Below are 26337 nucleotides of genomic sequence, written 5' to 3'. Positions count from 1 at the left end.
GCAACTCCAAATTTAGATGAGCAGACTTCTGCAAGCATGTGGGCCACTGTTGTAACTCTCAGAGAAGTGCAAACTAAGTAGTGATATCAAAGTTAATTAATGTAGAAGTAATTAGAATTAGGTTTCATAAAAATCTCGCTCTTTGTTTTCTAGTTATTCACATAGGAGAGTTGTGCTTAGGGTAAAAAAAAAAAAAAAAAAAAAAAAAAGTTATAGAGATTTAAAGTGTTCCTGAAAGAAAAAAAAAAGATCTAGAGCCTACTGTTTGTTCATATTCAGATTGAGAGTATAAGAACTTCTGCCTCTAGAGAAAGCAGCAGAACCAGGGGTTAACTGCAGACACTATGCTAGATGAAAACCTCAAAGTTCTGCACATCTATCAAGGATACATTAAAAAAAAAAATCCATAAAAGGCAGATTCAAAGGAAAGAGATAACAAAGCACAGTAAAAAGGAGGCTGGCAGATTTTGTTTCTAGTGCTACCTCAGACAGAAAAGAGCACCAGTTGCAAATTTAAATTTAATCCCTTGATCTAAAACTTAATCCTTAAAAATGAATAAAACTTAATCCTTTTATCTAATATGGGTGTAGCAGAGTGTTAACGATTCTGAAAATAACAAGGATAAGACTATGTGGAAAAATATTTTTCTGTAGTCTTATTCTAAAAATAATAAAATACTAATGCTTTCTTCTTTGCTGTTCTGTTTTTTGTTTTCAGCTAACACTTTCCACAGCACTTACTATGTGCCAAGCAGGGATCTTAACACTTTTCATATATGGAACTTACGGAAGCCTTCTAATCATCCTACAAAGTAAGTTCTATTAAGAACTCTATTTTAATCATAAAAACTGAAAGGTTAAGGAATTTGCTCAAGGTCAGACAGCTGGTGGGTAATGGAACTGGGAGCGTACTCAAGTTGTCTGGCTCCACAGCATAGTGCTCATGACGTCTATGTTTTATACACAAGTAGGAAGAGCACATCATTAATTTCATCAACAAAAAATTATTTTCTTTGTACTCTTAAGTGCCTCATCCTATTGTATGTCTGGTCTCAATTGCGTCTGCTCATGTTTTAACAGTGTGCATGTTTTTTCTCACTACTGGGCTCTTTGAGAATAGGTGCTATGTCTCATCATTTTATCTTCCACAGTCTCTAGTACAGGGCATTACATGACTGGTTCTCAAGCCATCTGATACCTTCTCATATATTTTTGTTTTTCTGATGATGATTAAAATCATTCAGTCATTTAGTCATTCCCTCATTCATTCATCCACCCAATGTCCCTGGATTCAAAAAGCTGTTTTGTGGGAGATAGCACAGAAACACGTGTGAAGGTCCAAGGAGGCGGGAGATAGGGAAAGAATAGAAACTTTGAGAATATAGGGTTCACATTCACTTCAAGGTGGGGAGGGGCAGGCAAAAAGAACCTTGGATGCCATTCATGCTAAGGACTAGATGTTATTGAGAAGCCAATGAGGCATCTCCACATCCACTTTCTGATACCAACTTCTATGAAAGAAAAAAGAAAAGAAAAAAAGAGAGAGAGAGAGAGAAAGAAAAAAGAAAGAAGGGACATTCACAATCTCAGAAAAACCAATAGTGGCAGCTCTAGAGACATAAATTATTAATTAATAATAGTAACCAATCGACTTAGTTCTGTATGGATTATTTTATTTTTTGTTTGGATTATTTTAAACAACCAATACTATTATCTCTAATCCTTCAAGTGACCTCATAAAACAGACATTATTATTACTACTCTACAGGTGGGCAAATGGGACCTCACAAAAGTGACAAAGCAAATAATCAAACCAAAGTCCACTTGGCTCTAAAGACCTTCCACAATGCTCCACTGAATTCCTATGTCATAATTAATAAAACAACACTTGTCATCCCTCTCGAGCTCTATAACTCTAGAGTTGGAAGAACTATAGCGTCAACATGAGGTTCAGAGCCCTTCCATAACTTGGCCCCAAGTCTCAGGCTAGTGGGTGCCATGCTAGAACTAGAACATGGCTGTCCTGCTCCTGGTCCAGAGAACTCTTCCACCACTGCATTCTGCCTTCTGCTGTAACATCTTTTAAAAAAGTCCACGTGTCACAGCAAATCCTAGTAATAAGAATAAACTGCAAAAAAGGGCTATTAGGTGATATGAACACTAGGAAGGATAAAGGAGAGTTAACAGCATGCTGGTTGAAAGATGAAGAATAAACATTTCATGAGAAACAGTTGTAAAAGTGGCGAGGAAACACCCACCCCAGATGAGCCACTGATAACACCTGATAGCACACCAGACAAGTTGGAGGAAACACCAAAGGTTAAAAGGGGAGGGAGGAGGACATTTGACAGAGATACTAGTATCCGGTTTGATATGTGTGGGATAAGGAATGTTATGAGTATTGACAGTGGATCAAAAGGCCAAGCTACAGATGGTACCACAGGAAACAGAAGAATAAAAGTTCACATCAAAAGCTCTGAGAGTGAAAGAAAAGTGAAGAGTAGTACAGGTAGAAAATGAAAATCGTGTATCTTCTGTCACTTGGCCTGAAACCCAGCAGAGATAGGTCAATGGCACTAGATATTGGTGAACATAACCTTTTTCAATTTAAATCAAACAGTAAGAACTCTTAATGGTCCTCATATCAAACCATTTAGCAAATGGTGACAGTGCCATCATGCCTATGCAGCACATGCTATAAGGTATAAAGTGGGTAAGGCATATCTGGTTTTTTCTTTAGAACTTTATTTGGGACACTGTACTCAATAATTTAATTTTGACAGTGATTTTCCACTTTCTACCTTTTGGTTATTCTCCTTTGTTTCTACTTCATACTGTGATTTTTAAAAAGAACTTACACAGAATTGTACAATGCAATTAAAATATTTTCCACTGATACAAATTACAGTGAAAGCTCTTATCAGATTTCTAAAGACTATGAAAGTATTCTAGTACTTTATATACCTTGATGTTCTTGTTCTGTAACACTTCCTTTGAACATTTGATATAGATCATAAAGCCAAACTTATGGGAAAAAAAAGCCATTGTTTTCAAGGAGATCAAATGAGAAAAAGACACCCTCCCCCCGAAAAGATCTGATTAAAGAAATGTGAACATAAAAATGCATACTGTACCTGTAGTCCCAATATATAAATCAATGTCTTGTTTGTGATGGACAACGGGCCCAGAATTTGTGCCACTTGGATTCTTGGTATGGAGCAGTAAAATGGTACAAACAGAGCAAACACAGGTGCCAGGCTATGCAAACAAACAAACAAACAAAATCACTATAGTATAATACTCAATTTAAAATACCACGAACAAATACATATCTGAAGTAACACTGCTTATAATTTTGTTTCTGTCTAAAAACATGGTCTCTGATATACAAGTTGGGTTTCTATACATGCATCACATTGGAAATAACTTGTACTTATAACATTTTATGAAAACTCGAATTATCTAATAATTCCCCCCCCCTTTTTAAATATTTTATTTATTTATTCATGAGAGACACAGAGAGAGAGAGAGGCGCAGACACAGTCAGAAGGAGAAGCAGGCTCCACTCAGGGAGCCCGATGTGGGATTTGATCCGGGGTCTCCAGGATCACACCTGGGCTGAAGGCGTTGCTAAACCGCTGAGCCACCCAGACTGCCCCTCTAACAATTCTCCTAAAACTATTGCAAAGTGGTTCAGCATCTACTAATTAATTGTCGGGCACTGTGGGAAAATTTAAAGTTGCTGCTATGTTTTCTTCCCATGAATGACTTAAATCTAATGAAAGAGACTGTACAAAAGTGACAAACATAATCCATCACAGTCATATCTCAAAGGCTCATCTCACATTGTAGCACTTGACACCCTTACCACTCCTGCCTTCCCTCTCTCAAACCCCTTTTTCCTTCTGCCTTAAAACCTGTTCTTGCTAAGTTTCCCAGATTTCTCCTGCCACTCTTCTATTCTCTCTATGGTTCCATGATACCCTCTTCTTCTTGCTCCAGTCCCTCTTTGTTTCATGGCAAGCCCTTCCCTGGCACTGATTACGAAAATGAAGTGGACCCACCAACTGTCTGCCTGTCCCTCCTCTTGCTTATGAAACTCAATTTGATACCTGCAACTTGACATATTCAAAAGTCACAAATGTCTTTCTAAACAAAGTCATTTCTTTTTAATCCATCTTTTAACACTGTTGACACACAAACCACAACTCTGATCACATCACATGCCTGTTTAAACTCATCCTTCTACAGGCTCCTGGTATCCAAAGAAGAAATATAAATATTAGTATGGAATAGCAAAGGCCTCCAATTCTTTCTTATTAGTGTAATTTCGCACACCTGGCCTCCTCTCCCTTCCCCTGATCTAGCTCCACCCCCCCCCCCCATCTTAACTCCCCCAGAGATGCTCCCTGGGCACATTAGGCTTTTCTAAGTATTCACTGACACAAGTAATACTTCCAGAATAAATGTCCTTCTCACTTTTCTGCTAACACCCATGGTGTAGGACAGCTCAATTCTTTCCCACAGGGATTACTCCAACTCCTCTCGTGGCCAGAAGCTCCCTTCTTCACCCTACTGCTACTTCACTTTTACTGTTTCAGTGAAACAGTAAATCAATCACCTGGGCACTGTGCGAGAGGCGGTAGCCCAGATACAGGAGCTCCAGCTATATCTGTGAGTAAGGAGCAGTCTCTAATGCCAAGAAACTAGCTCCAGGACTGCACACTCACATTCCTGCCAGGAGTAGGCAAGCAACACGAATGAGGAGAGTGGTCTGGACACACATTTGCACCAATTCTTTTATCAGGCACTTGGCTTCATGACTCAATCCTTTATTTTCCCTTTACTTTTTTGTTGAGTGGCACTAGTACATCTTTACCATGAGAAAAATACAAGAAATATCCTTTCTCCATTTTTGTGGAAACACAGGACCCTCTTGTGCAAAGTTTTCTCTTCTTTGATAGAGATCATGTTATTAAAAAAAATCACTTTAAACATACACTTTAGTTTTGTTTTTAGAAGCAGAATTGAGAGGATAAGGAGTGATTTTTTTTAATAACATGAAAAATGGCAGCAGCATCAATAGGCATCTATAAGAATGCATCAAGTGCCAGAACAGGGAAAACCCCAAGTAGCAAACACCTAAGTGCTAGACACTGGGTAACAAGGGGAGATACAGATGTGTAAGATGCAACCTTTCTCAGTCTTACAAGAAGGATGACAAGGGTAGGGCAGCTGAGGTATGTACATAGCACAGCACATTAGTCTCAAGTGTCTCCCTCATCTGGCCATCCTCCTAGGGAAGGAGGGAATGCACCCTCTCAGACCCTCCAGCATGCACCACAGTACTTGGCACAGCACAGGAGGCTCATTCAATTTAGGGCAATAAACTATTCCTTATTCTTGAAGAGTTGTATGATCAGATTTTTTTTTCAAAATATGATAGTACTTATGAGTATAGCCTAGTAGCTATAATTCTAATCTTTTTGTTACTCATTTATTTTTAATTGAAGTATTAACACATAAGTGTTATATTAGTTCCAACTGTGCAATATAGTGATTTAACACTTCTGTACATTACTCAGTGCTCATCGCAATAAATGTACTCTTTTTTTTCTTCTAGGATAGGGTTAGGTTTGAGGTTAGAGTTAAGGTATATGTTTGGTATCCTATAGTTCAGAGACCTCTCCAGAGGATTAGGGTTAGTATTAGTATTAGGGATAGGGTTAGGGGCAGGGCTTAGGGTTTAGGGGATGTGCCTCATATCTAGCAGTTTGGAAACCTCTCCAGAGGCTTATGATTAGGATTAGTAGTATGGTTAGGGTCAGGGGTTTGAGGTTAGTGGTTAGGGTTGTGCCTAGTACCCTACAGCAATTCAGAGACCTCTCCAGACAATAAACTAGACTCTGCTGGGGTGACAACAGACATAGAAGCCATCTACCAATCTGAGGCAAGGAGGTGATTTGGTGCTCTAAATGTTCTTTATTTAAATAGATATTTGGCTAGTCCTTCCATTTTTATCTCTACCTTCACACACAATAAATATACTCTTAATCGTCTTACCTATTTCCACCCATCTCTACACCCATCTCCCCTATGGCAACCACCAGTTTGTTCCCTTGTATTTGACTCTCTTTTTCATGTCTTTTCTTTTCTTTGTTCATTTGTTTCTTTAATTCCACATATGAATAAATCCATATGGTATTTGTTTTTCTCTGACTTATTTCACTTAGCATTATATCCTATAGGTCCATCCATGTTGTTGCAAATGGCAAGAACTCATTCTTTTTTTTTTTTATGGCTAATATTCCAGAGAGTGTGTGTGTACAGGTGTATGCAACATCCTTATCCATTCATCTATCAATGGGCACTTGAGTTGCTTCCATATTTTGGCTATTACAAATACTGCTGCAATAAACACGGGTGCATTTATCTTCTTGAATAAGTGTCTTCATTTTCTTTGGGTAAGTACTCAGCAGTGGAATTAATAGATCATAGTAATTCTATTTTTAATTTTTTAGGGAACCTCCATACTGTTTTCCACAGTGGCTGTACCAATTTGCATTCCTACCAACAGTGCACAAGGATTCTTCTTTTTCCTCCACATCCTTTTTTTTTTTTTAAGATTTTATTTATTTATTCATGGAGGACACACAGAGAGAGAGAGACAGAGACACAGGCAGAGGGAGAAGCAGGCTCCCTGCAAGGAGCCCAACGTGGGACTCGATCCTGGGTCTCCAAGAATCACATCCTGGGCTGAAGGCGGCTCTAAACCGCTGAGCCATCTAGGCTGCCCTTTTCCTCCACATCCTTGCCAACACTTGTTATGTCTTAGCTTCCTGATTGTAGTCATTCTGATAGATGTAAAATGATATCCCATTGTGGTTTTGGTTTGCGTATCCCTGACAAACGAGCATCTTTCCTCAGTGTCTGTTGGTTATCTATATGTCTTCTTTGAAAAAAATGTATGTTCAGACCCTCTATCCACTTTTTAATCAAATTATTTGTGGGGTTTTTTTGGTGTTGTGTTGTAGAAGTTCTTTGTATTTTTTGGATATTAATCCCTTAGCAGATAAATCATTTGCAATATCTTCTCCCATCCAGTAGGCTGCCCTGTCATTTTGTTGATGGTTTCCTTCATTTTATTTTGGTGTAGTCTCAATAGTTTATTTTTGCTTTTGTTTCCCTATCTTGAAGAGATATATCTAGAAAAATGTTTCTACAGCCAATGTCAAAGAGATTACTGCCTATGTCCTCTTCTAGGAGTTTTATAGTTTCAGGTCACACCTATAGGTCTAATCCATTTTGAGTTTATTTTTATGATCCCCTTTTAGTTAACTATATACAGTTTTTAAAAGTCTCCGATTAGAAGGGCACCTGGGTGGCTCAGTTCGTTGACCCTCCAACACGTGATTTCGGCTCAGATTATAATCTTATGGGTCATGAGACTGAGCCCCATGTAGGGCTCTGTGCTGAGCAAGGAGTCTGCTTGAGGTTCTCTCCCTCTGCTCCTCCCTCAACTCACGCGTGTGGATGATCTCTCTCTCTCTCTCTCAAATAAATAAATAAATAAATCTTTTTTTTAAAAGTCTCCCATTAGATTGTTAATTGTCAGAAAGCTCAATATTTTATTTGGCATTGCATCCCCTGATACTATTTAAATCCTTACATATAATTTACTCTCAATATTTGATTGTAAAAAAACTGACAAAGCAATTTTAATGAAGAGAGAGTTATATAAGCTGCCATTCTATGGATAAAGAGGTTTTATATATATATATATATTACTCAGCCATGAGAAAAAATGAAATCTTGCCATTTGCAACGATGTGGATAAAACTAGAGAGTATTATGCTAAGTGAAATAAGTCAATCACAGAAAGACGATTTATCATATGATTTTACTCATATTTAAGAAACAAAACAGGACAATAGGAGAAGGGAGGGAAAAACAAAACAAGATGAAATCAGAGAGCGAGACAAATCATAAGAGACTCTTAATCCTAGGAGACAAACTAAGGGTCATTGGAGGGCAGGAGGGATAGGGTGGGAGGAATGATATTCAGGAGGGCATGTGAAGTAATGAGCACTGGATGTTATATGCAACAGAAGAATCACTGAACTCTACCTCTGAAACTAATAATATACTATATGTTAACTGAATTGAAATAAGAAAAACCCTGCCATTCTAAATACCACATAAGAGAACACTTTTGTTATATTTTAACTTAGCTAAACTCAAAGTAGCTTTCCATTAAACCTACAAGGCCCTGCATGCCGGACCCTGAACTCTCCCTGCCACTTGCTGTGGCTGCTCCCTCCACGCTGGGCCAGTGCGTGTCTCACTCTAGCCCCAGCAGGCATGTGGTGCCCCCGGGCATGTCCACCTCCTGGCTACCTTCCCAGGACGTGTACCATTTACTCCCTCATACCCTTCTGCTCTTTCCTTACATAGCTCCTTCTTGGCCTCCTCATTCCACAGTGCAACCCCTAGGCCACCTCACAGACCCAACCCCACTCAGAATTCTCTATTTCCTTTTCCCATAGTACCTATAACCTTCTAATCCACTACATGACTTATCATCTGTTTCTCTGACTGAAGGGAAACTCCATGGAGCCTGAGATTTCTGTTGGTTTTGTTTGCTGCTTTATCACTGCTCTCTAAAACGATGCCTGACACAGAGCGGTGCTTAAAAAATACTTGCTGAACAAATAAATTTCTCTTTAAAGTGGCAAACTACACAGTTTCATATACATACTCAAAATATGGCCTTCTCCTCTCCTGATAATAATAATAAAACTCTATTTTGGTTGCACTTGAGAGATCTCACACCAGGACAGGTTTTTTGAGGTACTTAATTTATAGAAGTTCTTTTGTTTATATTTAGCAACACAGTGTAAAGGATGATGTTACAATAGAGAATTGGAGGCCATGTTCCTGTTTGAGGTTACATTTCAATGTGAACTAAGAAAAATCCTGACAGGAATTTTAATGACCACAGTTCATGTCTTATACACCAATAAAAGAAGTTTAAAAATTCCTTAGAAGTTATTAATCACTGTGTAGTTTTAAATGATGACTAAGTACTAGACCACATATACATACCCATAATACAAAAGCACACATTTCAGACCATGAACATACAGGTTGTTTTGTAGAAATTTCCGTTGCTATTTCTATACACACAGACTTCACAAAATATCATAATGTTATTAGTCACTGACCAGTTTTTCTCTTTTCCTTATTTTATGACACAACATCTGTTCTATTGTCAACAATAATTCAGTTTGACCCTTTTCAAGCTATGACTAGCTAACTTCTGAGAGCCCTACCGGGCTCAAGCATATGAAGCTGAAGTACAGAAAAAGGAAAGGAGGTTATAGTTCATTTTATCCTCCCTTCCTTCCACTAATATCACTAATATTTACTGAGTATCTACTATACACTCACAACAGTACTTGATAGAATACTAGAAAACATTCAGTTCAGATCACAAATGTCCATCGTATCTCTTCTAAGAAGAGGACACTGACTGAACTTTTATAGTACAGCAGAAGAAACCCTGGTAACTTTCAAAGACAATAGAAATAAGGCTTGTGGGCTCATGCAATTATCGCACACTATGCCCCACAGCATCTCACAGGACAATCACTCCATTCCCTTTTCTTTACATACTCGCCTTCTCTAATACCAAATAGGAGGTAGATCCAGTTTGCTAGAACATTTCCTTCAACTAGGTGAGTTTTTCATTATATAACAATGTTTTACCTAATAAAAGCTATTTCAAAAAAATAAAAATCAAAACACCCCACAAGGATGTTCTTTCAACAAATAGAGAAGCTTCTCAACAGTGTCTTCCTTGGGACGCCTGGGTGGCTCAGCGGTTGAGCACCTGCCTTCCACCCGGGGCATGATCCTGGAGTCCTGGGATCAAGTCCCACATCGGACTCCCTGAGTGGAGCCTGCTTCTCCCTCTGCCTGTGTCTCTGTCTCTCTCTCTCTCTCTCTCTGTGTGTCTCTCATGAATAAATAAATAAAATCTTTAAAAAAACAAAACAAAAAAACCCCAGAGTCTTCCTCAAGTATTCTTCAATACAAGTTTTAAATAACTCATCCTAGAATATATTTTATCATATTTATCCAGCAACCATAAAATCTCTTTATTTCCTAAGAATTTTTGCACTAGGAATTATCTTGGCGATCATTTACTTCAATACCTTTATTTTACAGACAGTGAGATGGAGGTCCAAAGAATTGTGTAAGTTGTTGCTCTTCTGTCTGACAGTGTTCCTTTATAGATCTTCAGCCTTTTAGAGCTTAGAAGAACCAAGTATGCTTCTAGATGGAAAGATATCACTGAGGGGCTGAAGCCCCTTGGCCATTTTGACAGATCCTAGAGTGGAAGGTCTGAAGTCAGAGTTACAAATTCCTACCAAATGATTCAATTCTTTCTATATCATTCCTGAAAACAGTCGACCAGTTTATATAGGCACCTAAATCAGAAACAGCCTATTCCATTTTTTTATGATCCTAACTTTTGGAGACTACCTTTATAATTTGATTTGAAAGCTGTCTCCAGTAACTTCCTCTACTGGCCTTCCTTCTATTCTCTAGAGTCAGGAAGATTGACATACACAACCTAAATTCTTTTCTGTGAGACAGTTTTCAAATACATGATGATGATCACTGCCCTGCCAAGCCTAAACATTCTCAGTTTATTAGATCATTTCTCCTAAGACTCAGGATCCAGACCCCTACCAGCATAGTCACACTAGTCATCTATATGCCCTTCATAAAATGCAGCACTCAGAGCTGATTGCGAATAGCCATATCAGTCCTGGGTAAGTGTAAATATCACCTCTCTCATTCTGACAACTATATGTCTATTCACTTAGCCTATATATAAATTGCACTGTGCTAGCCCTGTTACATAGTTGGTTTAAACTGAGCCAACTAGAACTATACGGTGAACACCATAGTCTCCATCCTATGCACAAAGTCTGGATTTTCAGCTATAAAATGTTGCCCTTTAACTCCTCCCTTGTCACTCCTGTGTCCATGCAGTCATAGATTGTGTCAGTTGGCCTCCTGCCTGAAAACATTGACTAGTCCTCGTACAATGCAAAAGCGCATCATTCCTACTCACCACAGAATCCTTTGCTTCTTTCTCATAGGTTGTTGAGATACAGAATGAGCAAACTACTTTCTGCAACAAGTTTCCAGGTAGACAGAATTATCATAGTCAACATTTCTAAAAAATATTTTATTTATTTATGAGAGAGAGAGAGAGAGAGAGAGAGAGAGAGAGAGGCAGAGACACAGGCAGAGGGAGAAGCAGGCTCCATGCAGGGAGCCCGATGTGGGACTCGATCCCAGGAATCCAAGATCATGCCCTGGGCCAAAGGCAGGCATCAAACCACTGAGCCACTCCACTGAGCCACCCAAGGACCCCCATTTTTTTTCTTTAAAAAATTTAAAAAATCACTTTTACACAGAATATGGATACAAAGTCATTAGTAATTGTTTTTTTTCTTTTTCTTTAAAACATTTAAAAACTCACACTTTTACACAGAATATGTATACAAAGTCATTAGTAATTGTTGGTTCTTTTTTTTTTTCTGGTTAAGGTTTATTGCTTAGTCTTCCCTTCAAAGAATTTTAATACTTAACTCTTTATTAAAAAAACTTACAAAGTTCCACAGATATTACCAAGGGGTTTTTGGATAATTATTCAAAAAAAAGTCACTAACAGAAAAATTTCACTTCCTACTTGAAAAAAAAGTGCTCACGCATATATGAGGTTAAGTGATCACTACACTATGCTCAGTCACAAGGTGACAGGAAAAAAAAGCCACCACCCATAAAAGGATGCCTGCATAATCTCTCTTAACAACATGCCAAAGTAAGCTACTTCAGTTGGGCAAACACTGCTACTCCATGGAGGCCCCAACAAGTCACTCAGAGGTAAGTACTACATACATATATATATATTTTTAACAAAGTCTTTTGTAAAATTTTAAAAGCCTACTTAAGGAAGGTATATAGGAATAGAATCTATTCAATGGCAACTATACATTTCTAACAAAAACTGTATAATTAATATAGTTTAGACTCTTTGATAACCGGCAGTTCTAATTAGCTAATATTGAGGTCGGTGAGAATAATGGATCATGCCAAAAATCTATGCTCAAAAAAAAAAAAAAGGGTTTACTTTGTACTTCTGTGTGAACTCAAAATTGCAAAAAAACAGTATCCACTATAAATTAGTAAATAATGCCAATATTTCAGGATACTTTAGTATGAAAGGAAAGGAACAAAGTTGTTTTTAATTTTTTAATTTTTTAAAATTTTATATTTTATGTATTCATGAGAGACATAGAGAGAGAGAGAAGCAGAGACACAGGCAGAGGGAGAAGCAGGCTCCATGCAGGGAGCCTGATATGGGACTTGATCTTGGGACTCGATCCTGGGACTCCAGGATCACGCCCTGGGTCGAAGGCAGGGGCTAAACCACTGAGCCATACAGGTGTCCCACAAAGTTATTCTAAAATGGAATATTCCTATACTTAAATGCATGTGTATACCAATTATTCAGCACAATTTAAAATAAAAGAGTCATTACATTCTACTATTTGACCATATATCTATGTATATAAAGGTCTTTTCTATATCTCTATTACTTCTATACTTTCTAGCATTTCTCTGGAGAGAATCCCAGTACTAGAATTCCTTGGGCAAAGGTATAAATGTTTTTAAAGCTTCATATATAAATTGATATTTTTTGGTTTACAAAACATTTTAGCAATTTACCCTTCCACTAATGACAGTTTGAGCTTTACTGCTTCTCAGCTAACCTGAGTATTTTAATTATAAATATAAACTGTTAATTTGATAAGTGAAAAATAAACCCATTGCTTGCTTTATATTTATTTGATGATCACAAAAGCTACACGTCTATTTTCTCTAGAATTTCATGTGCCTAAAATAATGTCATAAAACAATAAGGTATATGCAATGATTTGCAATATTTATGTCCAGGTTAGGAATGGAAGTAATAGAAATTTTTGGCAAAATATAAGCTGTGAGGAGACTTCCTCTAAAGGAAGGGGGGGGGAGGATGTCCTGGCGGGTATCACTCGAAGTACAACACAGTGCAGTGGTTCAGAGCATGGGGTCTGTAGTCAGGCTTGAACTTGGGCTTGATTATTTCTAGGCTGTGTGGCCTAGGGCAGTCTCTGACTTCAGTTGCTTCATTTGTAAAATGGGGAGTAGTAATACAGCTAAGTCCTTGTCACCCTGGCCATCACATAGTATATGCTAGAAAACTGCTATCATCATTCCCCCTTCCCTCTACCCATTAAACTACCAAAGGATGAATCCAATAGGCAGTTTCCTTGCCCTATTATTTTGTGAGAGTTATTTTTCTTAAACTTATTTGCAGATCTTTATAGAATATTTTACATAAAGATTGGGTCTGTGGAGGGTAAACATCTCACTGTGCTCACCGTCTGGACTCTGCATCTGCTAATATTTCAGTACATGCTTTTTCTCCGGGGCTTAATTGTACTTTTGGGACATAACACAGCAAAGAGCACACTGCTGCACAAAGCCTCCTCACTCACTGGCTCACCGTCTACCATGTGGCGATGGTGCTGGTAATGCCTCTTCTAAGTTACTTTCAATTGGCTTCCAAGAGCTTATTAGTAATACGACCAGTCATTTACCAGAATAAACACCACCTCAGGTCACTATATGACTTTCCTTCACTTAAGTAACCCATAGGCATTTATTAGCTATCTATTGTGGGATGGTTCTGAAACACTCTACGGGATAAGAGAAAGCCATCGTCCTTTTAAGGATGAGCGGTTAAAAGGAAAAGCTTCCCATCCAGCAGAGGAGTTTAGAAGTGAGGCTTCTCCCCCTGCTGTGAGTAAGGGCCTGCTGCAGCTGTTCAAGGCCACAGAGTACAGAGCATGCTGAGGGTGTGTAAGCCCCTCCAGCCCACAGAACTCCTCAGCTTTTCAAGAACTCTGTAAAGTACAGGGTTTCAATGTCAGATGAGATAATACACATGAAAATCATCTGGAAACTGTAGAGTTAACATGTCTTGAAAGCTCAAAGAGAAGAATAAAAATATTGTGTTAAATGTCTGCAAATACCTAAATAAGTAGTATAAAAATAATAATAGCATAAAAGCTATCCTGGGGGTGCCTGGTGGCTCAGTTGGTTAAGTGTCTTCCTTGGGCTCAGGGGTCCTGGGATCAGCCCCTGCTCAGCAGAGAGTCTATTTCTCCCTCTCTGCCCTCCCCCTGCTCATGCTTGCTTTCTCTCTCTCGAATAAATAAAATCTTTTTAAAAAATAAAAAATGAAAGAAGCTATCCTTGGTATTTACCATCTTCTTTCAGTCCAAATTGTTTTATGGAAATATTATTAAAAATAGTAAAATCTAAATTCATTTATAAAACCATTACTTGCTTTAAAATATGTTTCAAGTAAATTAATGAATGCCTTCGTTTAAATCAATATATTCCCTTCTTCTCCTCCCTTCCTCCATCTCCCCAGCTCTCCTCTTCTTTCTAGTTCAGACAAGATAAGTTGGTATGTGTTAAAGTTTTGAAAAATCGTCCTCTTTTTACCTGTTTTCTACCAATAACACCAGATCATGTTGGAAACAGGAGCTAGGGATAAAACACTGCACCGAATGTGATTTCTGGAGTCAAACTGCCAGGATTGAATCCTGACACCTAACAGCTGTGTCTTTAGACACGTCATGTAAAGGCTCTGTGCCTCAGTTTCACCACTGGAATGGGTGTGTGAAAATTCTGTGATGATTCAGTGAGTGAATAAATATGGAGTACCCAGAACAGGACACATGATTGGGCCTCAGTCCTGGGTCAGCTGGAGATATACAAGATTCACAGTTCTTACTCAAAGGATTGCACTGGCTAGTGGGAAACAGAAAAATAAACCTAAAAACATTGATGCTAATACAGAGCACAGTGTCCTCACAAGGATATTCCATGCTGCTTTTCTTGAGGGGTGCTGGTAAGGAAGCAGGAGTGGATAAAATCAAGGAAGTTTCTAGGAACAGTTGATTTTTAACTAAGTCTTGAAGGAAAGTAGAAGCAAAGGATTTGGGACAAAGGAAGGATGCCTGGGTGGCTCAGGGTTGAGAGTCTGCCTTCGGCTCAGGGTCCTGAGATCGAGTCCTGTATCAGGCTCCTTGCAGGAAACCTGCTAATCCCTATGCCTATGTTTCTGCCTCTCTTTCCACATCTCTCATGAATAAATAAAATCTTAAAAAAAAAAAAAAAGGATATAGGACAAAGGAGAGGAGGCATCAGACAGAAGCAAGAGTGCCTAAAAAGCACAGAGCTGTGAGAGAACACAGGACATTAAAAAAACTGCAAATAATTTAGTAAGGCTGGAGCCAGGGATCACAGGGAGAAGACGGCCAGAGAGCCAGCTGTGGAGGAAGACAGTGCAGTCACAAGGAAATCATGTGTCACAACTGAGAGCTTTCCATTTGCCCAGGGTGGTTCAGTGCCCACTAGGTCAGGATGCCAGAGGCACAAGTAACCTACAGATTGGCAAAAACTAGTTGGGTTTTGTTTTGTTGTTTGTTTGGTTGGTTTTTTTCCTGTATCTTCAAAAAGTTCTCCATGGCCTTAGTAAGGCTGTTGTCCTGTACTGGGTAGTTACTGGGTCTCAGTCCTGGGTCAGCTGGAGATATATAAGATGATGTTCTGCAGACCTCCTGAGAGGTGGTCAGAACCAGCCTAGGCCATGGCATCAGCGGCAGCATCACACTTTCCAGAAAAAGCGAGCTCCCAGGGGGCAGGCCAGGGAGGTTCTCGCATACAGACAACCACAGACAACACTACGCTGAGCACACTCTGGCAGGTGTGACATTCTATCCTGACAAAAGTGCAAGCAGCTGCCAGTGTGTCAGCTTCCTGGACAATGTTCCCTATATCCTTCCCAAAAGGACTCGACCACAGTTACCTACCAAAATAGGACTCAAAGCTGGTTGGGGGAAAAAAAATCACCTGAGAGTGTATAAAGATTTGCTTCATTAAAGTGAACTGGGCGTGTACTACCAGTGCAGCTGAGTGGCAGCTTACTGGAACAGCCGTTCTGACTTTGCCCATGAAGTGACAAAAGGCTGTGCCCATGCTGATCGTAGCCCTTCTGTGCCTTGGGTCTCTGTCCCCCAGCAGGAATTAATGTTTCCCACCTGCCTACTTTACAGGCAAATGGCCCACACAACTGCTCAGGTAATGATTTTTAGTCAACTAAAAAGAAGGTGAAAAAAAATCATTGGTTGAGTGTGAGGCCACGATGTATGTGATGCTGGACCAAACTCAGATGTCCCTGTTTGATCAGTCAAGAAGGAGGAGGCTTTCTCAAGTAACTGACAAGTGCTCATAAAACTAGGTAACCAGAGGAAGAAGTAAAGATTTCTTTTGTGTGTGGTGGGCGGGGAGGGGGGTGTTTATTCTCAAGGGCACTGTTAAACAGCCAAGGCCTGCTACTTGATACATCTGTGTTTGTGTAGTTCCTCAGCAGGTTGAATCCTTATTGTTCCGCAGGACCCAAGCTTTCCACCTGTAATCTCCTTTCTCAAAGCTTTCATTTTTTTCCCCACTCCAGAAACTCCTCAACCTTACCTCTCCTCCAGAAAATAGTCAAAGGACAATGTATCAGGAGAAATCAGAGAAAGATCAGATCAATCAACACTTATCATTTAACAACATACAAATATAATTCATATCTATGTGTCCACATTGTGTGGCTCTTCTGGTTTTTGAAAGCATGGTCCTGGAACTTCCTCTTTGGTGCATGTGGGCACTTGAGTGAGATCATCTTGATGTGTAAATATGGTCTCCAGCATACTTGGTCTTACAGAAAAGTCACCTCCTATTGCTTCACATGACTTGAACCATTCAAAGCAATGCTAAGGCCTGAATTTAGACAAAATTACTAGAGGTTTAGCCCTTTTTCATTTAAGGTTGTTGACGGTTATTATGTGAATAAATTATCAGAGGTAAAAGCAACATTTCAGGAATCTTAAAGCAAAAACTAAAAGCTGATATTCTCGTTCATACTAAAATCTTTGAATGTGGTTTTATTCTGTTTCTGCTACAAATAAAAGCTAAGATATCATTATCCAAGCAAGTTGGTACCAGGGTAAATACTTCCAGAGTACAAATTACATTAGAGCTTTGACAATTTTCTTAAATACTAAAAGATGAGTTTTGCGTTAGTTTCTGTGGCTAGAAAGAACTTGTCAGCTCATGTCAACATGTCCGGTTATGCAAAAATGAGATGATAATGTCTTAAGAAACGTTAGCTGCTCTAGTAGCAGTGAAGTCAACTCTAAACACACACAGACCCACTTCCGAAAACATAAGCAAAAATACAGTGGAGGATATTTTGCTGTGGAAGAACATGCTGTTTTACATATGCTAGAATAGTAGCAGAGTTATCAATATTGCATTACAGAGACAAAACTGGGATAGACTCCTTTGCTTAATAACAAAAATGGCAAGAGAACTGGCATAGGTGGCTGCCAGGAAGGCTGTAGGTACTTCACTGTCAAGAGGTAAGGGGTTTCCTCAGATAGGACCTGAATACAGCCCCACACTTCATGCAGCCCAGTTACTAATTGTGCTCTTGGGGCAAAGTCTCAATCCTCATTCATGTCCCTCAGAGAGGGGGGTATTAAGGCCAGTTTAGTGACCACATACACCTTTCCATTAGAAAGCGTTATGAGGAAATTATAATTATTATAGATAAAAGTATTCCAAGGAAAAAAGTGCTAAACACTTCTTTGTGCTGTTCTCTAGGCAGTAAAATGATAAGACACAATACTTCCAAGTACAATACAGTATATCTATACTACTAACATGTCAGAAGCTGTTGTCTGGCTGGCTCAGGCGGTAGAGCATGTGACTCTTGATCTGGGGATCATCAGTTCAAGCCCCCCGCTGAGTGCAGAGTTTACTTAAAAAAAAAAAAATTGGGATCCCTGAGTGGCTCAGTGGTTTAGTGCCTGCCTTCAACCCAGGGCATGACCCTGGAGTCCCGGGATTAAGTCCCACGTCGGGCTCCCTGTGTGGAGCCTGCTTCTCCCTCTGCCTGTGTCTCTGCCTCTCTCTCTCTCTCTCTCTCTGTGTGTCTCTCATGAATAAATAAATAAAATCTTAAAAAAAAAAAGATTAACTTATTTTTAAAATATTTAAAATGTACTTAAAAAATAAACAGATAAAGGAAGAAAAGGAGAAAGGGAGGTAGGAAGAAGTTAGTTATACCTGAAAAAAAAGATTAAAAGAGCAGTTTGCAATCCAAAGGTTGCTAAGGAGTACTGTAATCCAAAGAGCAAGCAGAACCCTGGTAGGTGTGAGAAGGAGCCACTGGAAGAGTGAGATAATGTCTCTTTAGATGGCAGCACATTCCCAACATCATACATACATCCATCAGTTTCAGGCTTTCCCATACTGAAAGATCTCCTCTCGGCATTTCCAGGACCTAGCATATGACAACACTAAAAGCAATTTTTGCTGAATAAAAGAATGGAGTAAGTCAAGGTTCAGGAAAGTAATATCAAATGGATTAGAGGAAGGTATAAAATAATACCTCTGAGGGAAGATGTTAATAAACTAAGATTCATTCATCTGAGAATGTAATAACAATGGTCAAGCACATGAAAGCATCTTCCTCTCAATTTGGAAAATATAAAATTGACTAAAACTAGAGCATCAATAGCTTAGGACAATCAAGAACTAAGGTAATATGCTAGTGTCACTAACAAAATCAACTTTCAAGAGGTTATCAAACATCCAAATGACCAGATTTGAAGACTGCCTTGGTTCATCTTTACCAAAGATCATTTCTGAGCCATCCTATTTACATGTCCACATTGTGCAGGTGTCTCTCTGATTGACTCAGCGCGAAGGTGTGCAGTAAGAAGCGCATCAAGAGTCTTTCCCTCAGGGTTCTACGCTATCCCAGAAGTGGGAACTCCACCGTCCTCAGAAGAATCATTCCCCTGCTCTGGAGCGGCTGGGCCACATTGTTCCCGGGCTGTTTATTTACAGGTAAGAATGGTTCTTAAAGCCTGGATGACTTTGAAACCACAGGCTCTTAGTTCTATGAGCTGCCCCTGCCAAGCAAGGACGGGACAGAGTAGGAGACCCAAAGCCTGGTTGCCACGGAGAAGCATCCAGCATGACCTTTTAACTTGTATGACACGCAGTTTTCTCACATGGCAAGTAGGTAGGTGAGAGCAGTACTTAGCCCACAGGCTTACTGTGAGAGTGCTTCCAGATAGGGCTTCAAGGTAGGCGCCTAATAAAAATTCATGCATCGACCCAAGTAAAGTGCACTGAAGGACCACCTCTGAAATGCATTGCAGATGATAAGGTTTTTGTAAGAAGAACTGACCTAAAGAATTTTTTTTCTTAGATTAAGCTATTTATCTAGTTCCTCATTTCATAGGCAATTCATGTTCAGTATTAGAAATTTAAAGGTATATGGACAAAACTCAAAAATGACTTGTACAAAATTATGTTTTGGCATACATATCCATACAGGTGTGTATGTATGTGTATAATTGCTTTTCCTTCCCCTGAAGTGATATGTTGTGTAATCTGCTTTCCTTACTTAACATATGTCTCTGCCCAGTAACAGGCACCCACACTGCCACTTCCAGTGACAGCAGAGTATTTCACTGTATAGCTATCTCATAAGGTATTAACCAATCCCCTGATGATGGACATTTGATTTGTTTGTAAATTTTCATCTTTATAATTAACATGTTAAATATTCTTGAAAATCAAACGTTCTGCAACCCCTGCCATTTCTGGCTCTAATGGGTGCCATACTTCATTCAGTAAGAAGTTGGATACATATTTACAACATGGCAACAATGCACGTTCTTCTCTGAGTCTCACATTAACATAACTTTTCTAATCTCTGCAATAATATTTATTCATATGGAGAATTTCTATCCCAGCATGTATTTCAAAAGTATTTCCCGAATCTACCAAGAAATATTCCTCAAAATAAAACAAACATGTTGAGATTTTCAGAAAAAAATTTTCACAGAAAGTACAAAAATAAAAGTTCTTGCTACCTGTTCCTTAAGTTACAGCCCCTGTCTGGGATTTTCACATCTTTGTGTCTAGTCTCAGTTCTTGAAAAGTTACTTCTCACATAAAGCCTTTCCCAACTAAGTGGATAAAGGTTTTTCTACTTTCATTCCACAACTGCAATTTCCATGATTCAAGAAACATTTTTTTTTCTGCACAAAATAGAAAGTCCATTTTTGTTGGGTTTTTGTTTTGTTTTCAAATTTATTAATTTCTGTAATTGTCATTTTCTTCTACTTTCCTCGGGCAAACAATTCTCTTCTAGCTTCCTGAACTGTATGTTTATCTATTTTCAATCTTTTTTAAAAAATGCTTTCACAAGCACACAGAATTGAGTCACTGCGCTGTACACTTGAAACAAATGTAACGTGTTAACTAGCTCAAATAAAAATTATTTCAAAATAAAAATCTGCAAATAAATGCATTCAGGGCTCTCCATTACTTCTAAGATTAACACTTCATCTGAATCCCACAGTTAGGCATAAAGTATTTTAGTCATTTTGTTAAGTACTTCAAAATTCCCACTCTCATTTCTTAACCCATGAGTGCTTAGAAACATATTTTTTTTATTCCAAATTTATCCTTTATTTTTTTATCATTCATTTCTAATTTAGTTGCCCTGTAGTCTCTGGTATGTAAGCTGCTAAATTAACAGTTTTCTGAAAGTTCTGAGTCCCTCTGATGACCTCGTACATAGTCAAATTTGCAAAATGCTCATGTACCTTCAGCACAAATTCTATAACGTCACATTGGGTAGATTTAAGTCTCTAATCTCTTTTTTTTCTGGCATAGTCCAATAAAGATGTGCTAAAATCTCCCACTATGGTTGTGAATTTGCTAATTTCTCCTTTAAATTTTGCTGTTACATGCACAATTTAAGATTATTTTTGTTTTTTGTGAACTGTTCTTTTTACCTTCTATAGTAACCCTCTTCATCCCTATTAATATTCAATTTGCCTTAAAGTATGTTTTTTTTTTATTTAGTATTGCTACTCCAGCTTTTCACTGACAGATTTGCCTGACACACGTTTTCCCGTGTTTTTATTTTCAACCTTTCTGAGTCATTTTTTGAGTTGTATCTCTTCTAAGCAGCATACAGCTGGATTTTTCTTTTTTACAAATCCAAACTGACAGTTCTTTTAATAGGTGAGTTCAATCCATTTAAATTTCTTTCTCATTATCAAGAAAGAAATTATCTTTCTTGATTAACAGAATGTACTACTTCCATTTTTGTTCCCTTTTGCTTTAGGTCGTATTTCCATATTTTAACAGTTAACCTATGTATGTGATGCACACCTATAATATTATAACATTATTCTCTGATAAGCCCCACTGTGTGTTAGTTTCACTGTGTAAGATTGTTAGAACTAGAGGCACCCGGGGTGGCTCAGCAGTTTAGCACCGCCTTCGGCCCACGGCTTGATCCTGGAGACCCAGAATCGAGTCCCACGTCAGGCTCTCTGCATGGAGCCTGCTTCTCCCTCTGCCTGTGTCTCTGCCTCTCTCTCTCTCTCTCTCTCGCTCTCTGAGTCTCTCATGAATAAACAAAAATCTTTAAAAAAAAATAGATTGTTAGAACTAAGCAATCAGAGGAGCAGTTGGTGCTTTGATATGGCTAGGGATAGAGTCTTTCTCTTTTAATATAAACATCATCACTAGATATATTGAAATTTTCCCTAATTTTGCTGAGTTTCAGATGAGATTTGTGCACAGAAACTGTCCTATCAGAATATTTTTCTTCTAAAAATAATTTCACAGAATTTATTGTTCTGCTCTTCCTAAGTTTTATCAAAGTTCAGCCCCATATAAGGAGTTTTATTGTAGTTTCCCACTTTTCGATGTAGGACTTGAAATTTCATCTTAACATTATTTACCACAAGAAAAGAATTGGAAATAATTCATCAAGGGAGTAGCTAAGCAGATTATGCATTAACACACTGGAATACTGTAGAAATATCCAATGTCTACATGAGATCTATATATGACAGATATATAGATTATACTGGTCCATGACCACATTAAGTGGATAAAGCAGAACACAAGACACATGTGTAATGCTTACTAGCATGCAAAATACAGGAATGTACACCGCATGCATCAGTGGGGTACTTGGGAAATGATCTAGTTCAGAATTAATCTTAACCTTTCCCCCTGAAACAGCTTAAGTTTTTTCTTTCTCTTTCGTCGTTTTTGTCGTGGTTGTCGTGGTTACCATCTTCTTCTTTTTTAAAAGAAAACCTAACTTTCAGTTCCTAACAAGGCCTTAGCTTGTTTCTCATACTTTTTAGGTTAACACAAATCAGATCATTGTGGTAAATTCATATTTCACTAAATAAATGTAACTGATTTCATTTCCTGGCAGTGATATGCATTTGCCCCCCCCCCCAAAAAAAAACAAAAAGTCCAACTGAAATTCAATTTAAAAGCAGAATTTTACTCTCCTCAGAAATGTGGGTGCTGCACATGATTTTGTTCTTAACCAGACAGTGAATCAGGGAAAAAAGGGGATATTTCTGCCTAAAAAGTTAGTGCATCCCCTCTTCCCACAAAAATATATTTGCTCTATTTAGATGGTTATATTTCCTTTGCCAGAGCTTTGCCAAAATCACCAAATTGTGAGTAAAAACATAAATTTTATTCTTTGATCTTTTATTATATAGGTAAACATACTACATATCACAGATTTTTTTTCCTTTTGAGGGTACTTCTTAATAATCCCCTTTATCTATTTCACTTATACTCCCCACCTACTTCTCTGGTTAACTACCAGTTTATTGTCTGTATTTATGGGTCTGTTTCTGCTTTTTTGTCTTGCATTTCAGACTCCACATATAAGAGAAATCATCTGGTACTTATCTTTGACTTATTTCACTTAGCATAATCCCCTCTAGAACTACCCATGCTGTTGCAAATGACAAGATCTCATTCTTTTTTTATGGCTGAGGAATATTCCAGTGTGTGTGTGTATGAATAGTATCTATTCACCTATCAGTGGACACCTGGGTTGTTTCCGTATCTTGGCTATTGTAAATAGTGCTAAAATAAACACAGAGGTACATATATCTTTTTGAATTCATATTTTCATTTTCTTTGGGTAAATACATGATAGTGGAATTACTGAATTGTGTGGTATTTCTATTTTTCTTTTTTTTGAGGAACCTCCATCCTGTTTTCCAGAGTGGCTGCACCAGTTTGCATTCCCATTAACAGTGCACAGGGGTTCCCTTTCTTCTGCATCCTCACCAACACTTGTCTTTTGGATACTAGCATTCTGACCAGTGTGAGGTGATACCTCACTGTGGTTTTCATTTGCATGTTCCTGATAATTAGTGAGATGAAGTATCTTTTCATGTGTCTGTTGGCCATTTGTATGTCTTTTTTTTTTAAGATTTTATTTATTTATTCATGATAGACATAGAGAGAGAGAGAAAGAGAGGCAGAGACACAGGCAGAGGGAGAAGCAGGCTCCACACCGGGAGCCCGACGCAGGACTCGATCCCGCGACCCCAGAATCGCGTCCTGGACCAAAGGCAGGCGCCAAACAGCCGAGCCACCCAGGAATCCCCCATTTGTATGTCTTCTTTGGCAAAATATTTATTCAGGTCCTCTACTCATTTTTAATCAGATTATTTTTGTTTTGAGTCAGAGAAGTTTTTTTATATATTTTGGATATTGACCTCTTATTAGATATATCATTTGCAAATATCTTCTCCCATTCACTAGGTTGCCTTTAAAGGTTTTGCTGATGGTTTCCTTTACTGTGCAACACATCACAAGATTTTTAAAAATTATATAAATCTTGGGATCCCTGGGTGGCGCAGCGGTTTGGCGCCTGCCTTTGACCCAAGGCGTGATCCTGGAGACCTGGGATCGAATCCCACGTCGGGCTCCCGGTGCCTGGAGCCTGCTTCTGTCTCTGCCTCTCTCTCTCTCTCTCTGTGACTATCATACATTAATAATAAAAAAAATTATATAAATCTTAAAATTTTAGATGTTAGATCTATAAAAGGGAGTTTACATTGTTTTTAACTAAATATGCTTTTAATCAAAAGTACCCTTCTTGGTTCTTCCTAGAGATTCTGCACACCATTAACGGATACAAAAATGGACAATTTTACTACACCCTCTGCAGCTACTCAGGGAAGTGACTGTGATCTCTATGCACACTACAACACAGCCAGGATACTAATGCCTCTGCATTACAGCATTGTCTTCATAATTGGGCTTGTAGGAAACGTGCTAGCCTTGGTGGTTATTATTCAAAACAGGAAAAAAATCAACTCTACCACTCTATATTCAACAAATTTGGTGATTTCTGATATACTTTTTACCACTGCCTTGCCTACACGGATAGCCTACTATGCACTGGGCTTTGACTGGAGAATCGGCGAGGCCTTGTGTAGGATAACTGCTCTTGTGTTTTACATCAATACATACGCAGGTGTGAACTTCATGACCTGCTTGAGCATTGACCGGTTCTTTGCTGTGGTGCACCCTCTACGGTACAACAAGATGAAAAGAATTGAACATGCAAAAGGCATTTGCATATTTGTCTGGATTCTAGTATTTGCTCAAACACTCCCACTACTCATAAAACCTATGTCAAAGCAGGAGGAAGAAAGGACTACATGCATGGAATATCCAAACTTTGAAGAAACAAAATCTCTTCCGTGGATTCTGCTTGGTGCATGTTTCATAGGATATGTGCTTCCTCTTCTAATCATTCTTGTCTGTTACTCTCAAATCTGTTGCAAACTCTTTAAAACTGCCAAACAAAACCCACTGACTGAGAAATCTGGTGTAAACAAAAAGGCTCTCAACACAATTATTTTTATAATTGTTGTGTTTGTTCTCTGTTTCACACCTTACCATGTTGCAATTATTCAACACATGATTAAGAAGCTTCATTTTCCTGATCTCCTGGAATGCAGCCAAAGACATTCATTCCAGATCTCTCTGCACTTTACAGTATGTCTGATGAATTTCAATTGCTGCATGGACCCTTTTATATATTTCTTTGCATGTAAAGGGTACAAGAGAAAGGTTATGAAGATGCTGAAGCGTCAGGTCAGTGTGTCAATTTCCAGTGCTGTGAGGTCAGCCCCTGAAGAAAACTCACGTGAAATGACGGAAACTCAAACAATGATACATTCCAAGTCTTTAAACGGAAAATAAAAAGGAATTAAATCTTGGATTTATAGCAAAGTAGACTGTATGATGAACTTTGCCAGACTTTTTTTATAAAGCAAAATGATTGTTTAACTTCCAAATAGGATTCATGTAAATTCCTTTCATTGGGCATGAGCTCCCATCTCCGACTTGGAAGTAAACTGATACATATTATTTTTTACACTCAAGAAAACAACATAAAGCAAAGTTCTAATTTGTAAATGAAATACTATACCAAAAGGGAGGCTAACTCTCAGTGTAAAAAGTTTTGTGTTAATAAAAAATTTAAGCATCAGTATTTCCTGCCAATCATTTGGCAAAAGAAGACTGTAAAAATGTATATTGCCCATGTAAAAATGTCAATATTGTAACATGTTTCTTTCTTTACGGTAACATATTATTTTGATCCATACTTCTTTCAATCTTAGACTTTCAATAATATTGGTGTTTTGTTTTGTTTTGTTCTGAGTTATAAAATTTTGTTTCAAAGAACTCTTTTGGAATAAAGAGCAGGATACTACAAAATTAAGAGTATGTCTTTCAATGCCTACTTATAGGTAGAACAGAATTAGCAATAGATAGATTTGGATGCCAATGTTTTAAGTAATGATGATGACAGAGTCAATGAAAACACTGAGCTCTTTTCCAAGCAGCCAACAGAGTAGTTAGGGCCCACAGGTCAGGCACATGACAAAGATTTTATGTGGAGGTACCCACTGGGAGGAGGGTCCACTTGCTGAATTCTGCTTAGGAATAAAATAATTTGCAAATATGCTTGGTTTTTCTTGGGTACCTAGGGGATCATTTCTTTTTTATTCATAGGTTAGTAGTACCCTGATCTGTATTTCAATGGGCTGGGTTACCAGAAAGGGCAAAGGGCATAAGCAGCAGAAGGCATAGTTGCCACTTGCTTAAATAAGGTAGGGGACAGGGATCCCTGGATGGTTCAGCAGTTTAGCTCCTGCTTTTGGCCCAGGGTGTGATCCTGGAGACCCGGGATCAAGTCCCACGTCA

The 26337-nt window shown here is 38.4% G+C and overlaps 2 protein-coding genes across 2 annotated transcripts in view; one reads left to right on the top strand and one right to left on the bottom strand.

Annotated features, from left to right (window-relative positions):
- The window catches only part of UBAC2 (UBA domain containing 2), a 174912-nt gene that overhangs the window by 64808 nt on the left and 83767 nt on the right, over nucleotides 1-26337 (bottom strand). Inside the window, exon 5 of the mRNA XM_055335998.1 lies at nucleotides 3135-3258. Coding sequence (XP_055191973.1) covers nucleotides 3135-3258 — 124 coding nt within the window. The remainder of the gene's footprint in view (nucleotides 1-3134; nucleotides 3259-26337) is intronic.
- GPR183 (G protein-coupled receptor 183) lies at nucleotides 11698-25797 on the top strand. The gene is made up of 3 exons (XM_055335996.1): nucleotides 11698-11964; nucleotides 18932-19101; nucleotides 24231-25797. Exon 3 carries the CDS (start codon nucleotides 24259-24261, stop codon nucleotides 25327-25329), a length of 1071 nt encoding a protein of 356 aa, XP_055191971.1. The 5' UTR covers nucleotides 11698-11964; nucleotides 18932-19101; nucleotides 24231-24258; the 3' UTR covers nucleotides 25330-25797.

This window comes from Nyctereutes procyonoides, unplaced genomic scaffold (assembly GCF_905146905.1).
Source record: "Nyctereutes procyonoides isolate TBG_1078 unplaced genomic scaffold, NYPRO_anot_genome, whole genome shotgun sequence".
NCBI classification, from domain to species: domain Eukaryota; kingdom Metazoa; phylum Chordata; class Mammalia; order Carnivora; family Canidae; genus Nyctereutes; species Nyctereutes procyonoides.
This window is presented reverse-complemented; position numbering and strand designations above follow the sequence as displayed.

What these genes read in the sequence shown, in the direction of transcription:
- GPR183 (XM_055335996.1), top strand. Translation starts at nt 24,259, where the DNA reads ATGGACAATTTTACTACACCCTCTGCAGCTACTCAGGGAAGTGACTGT.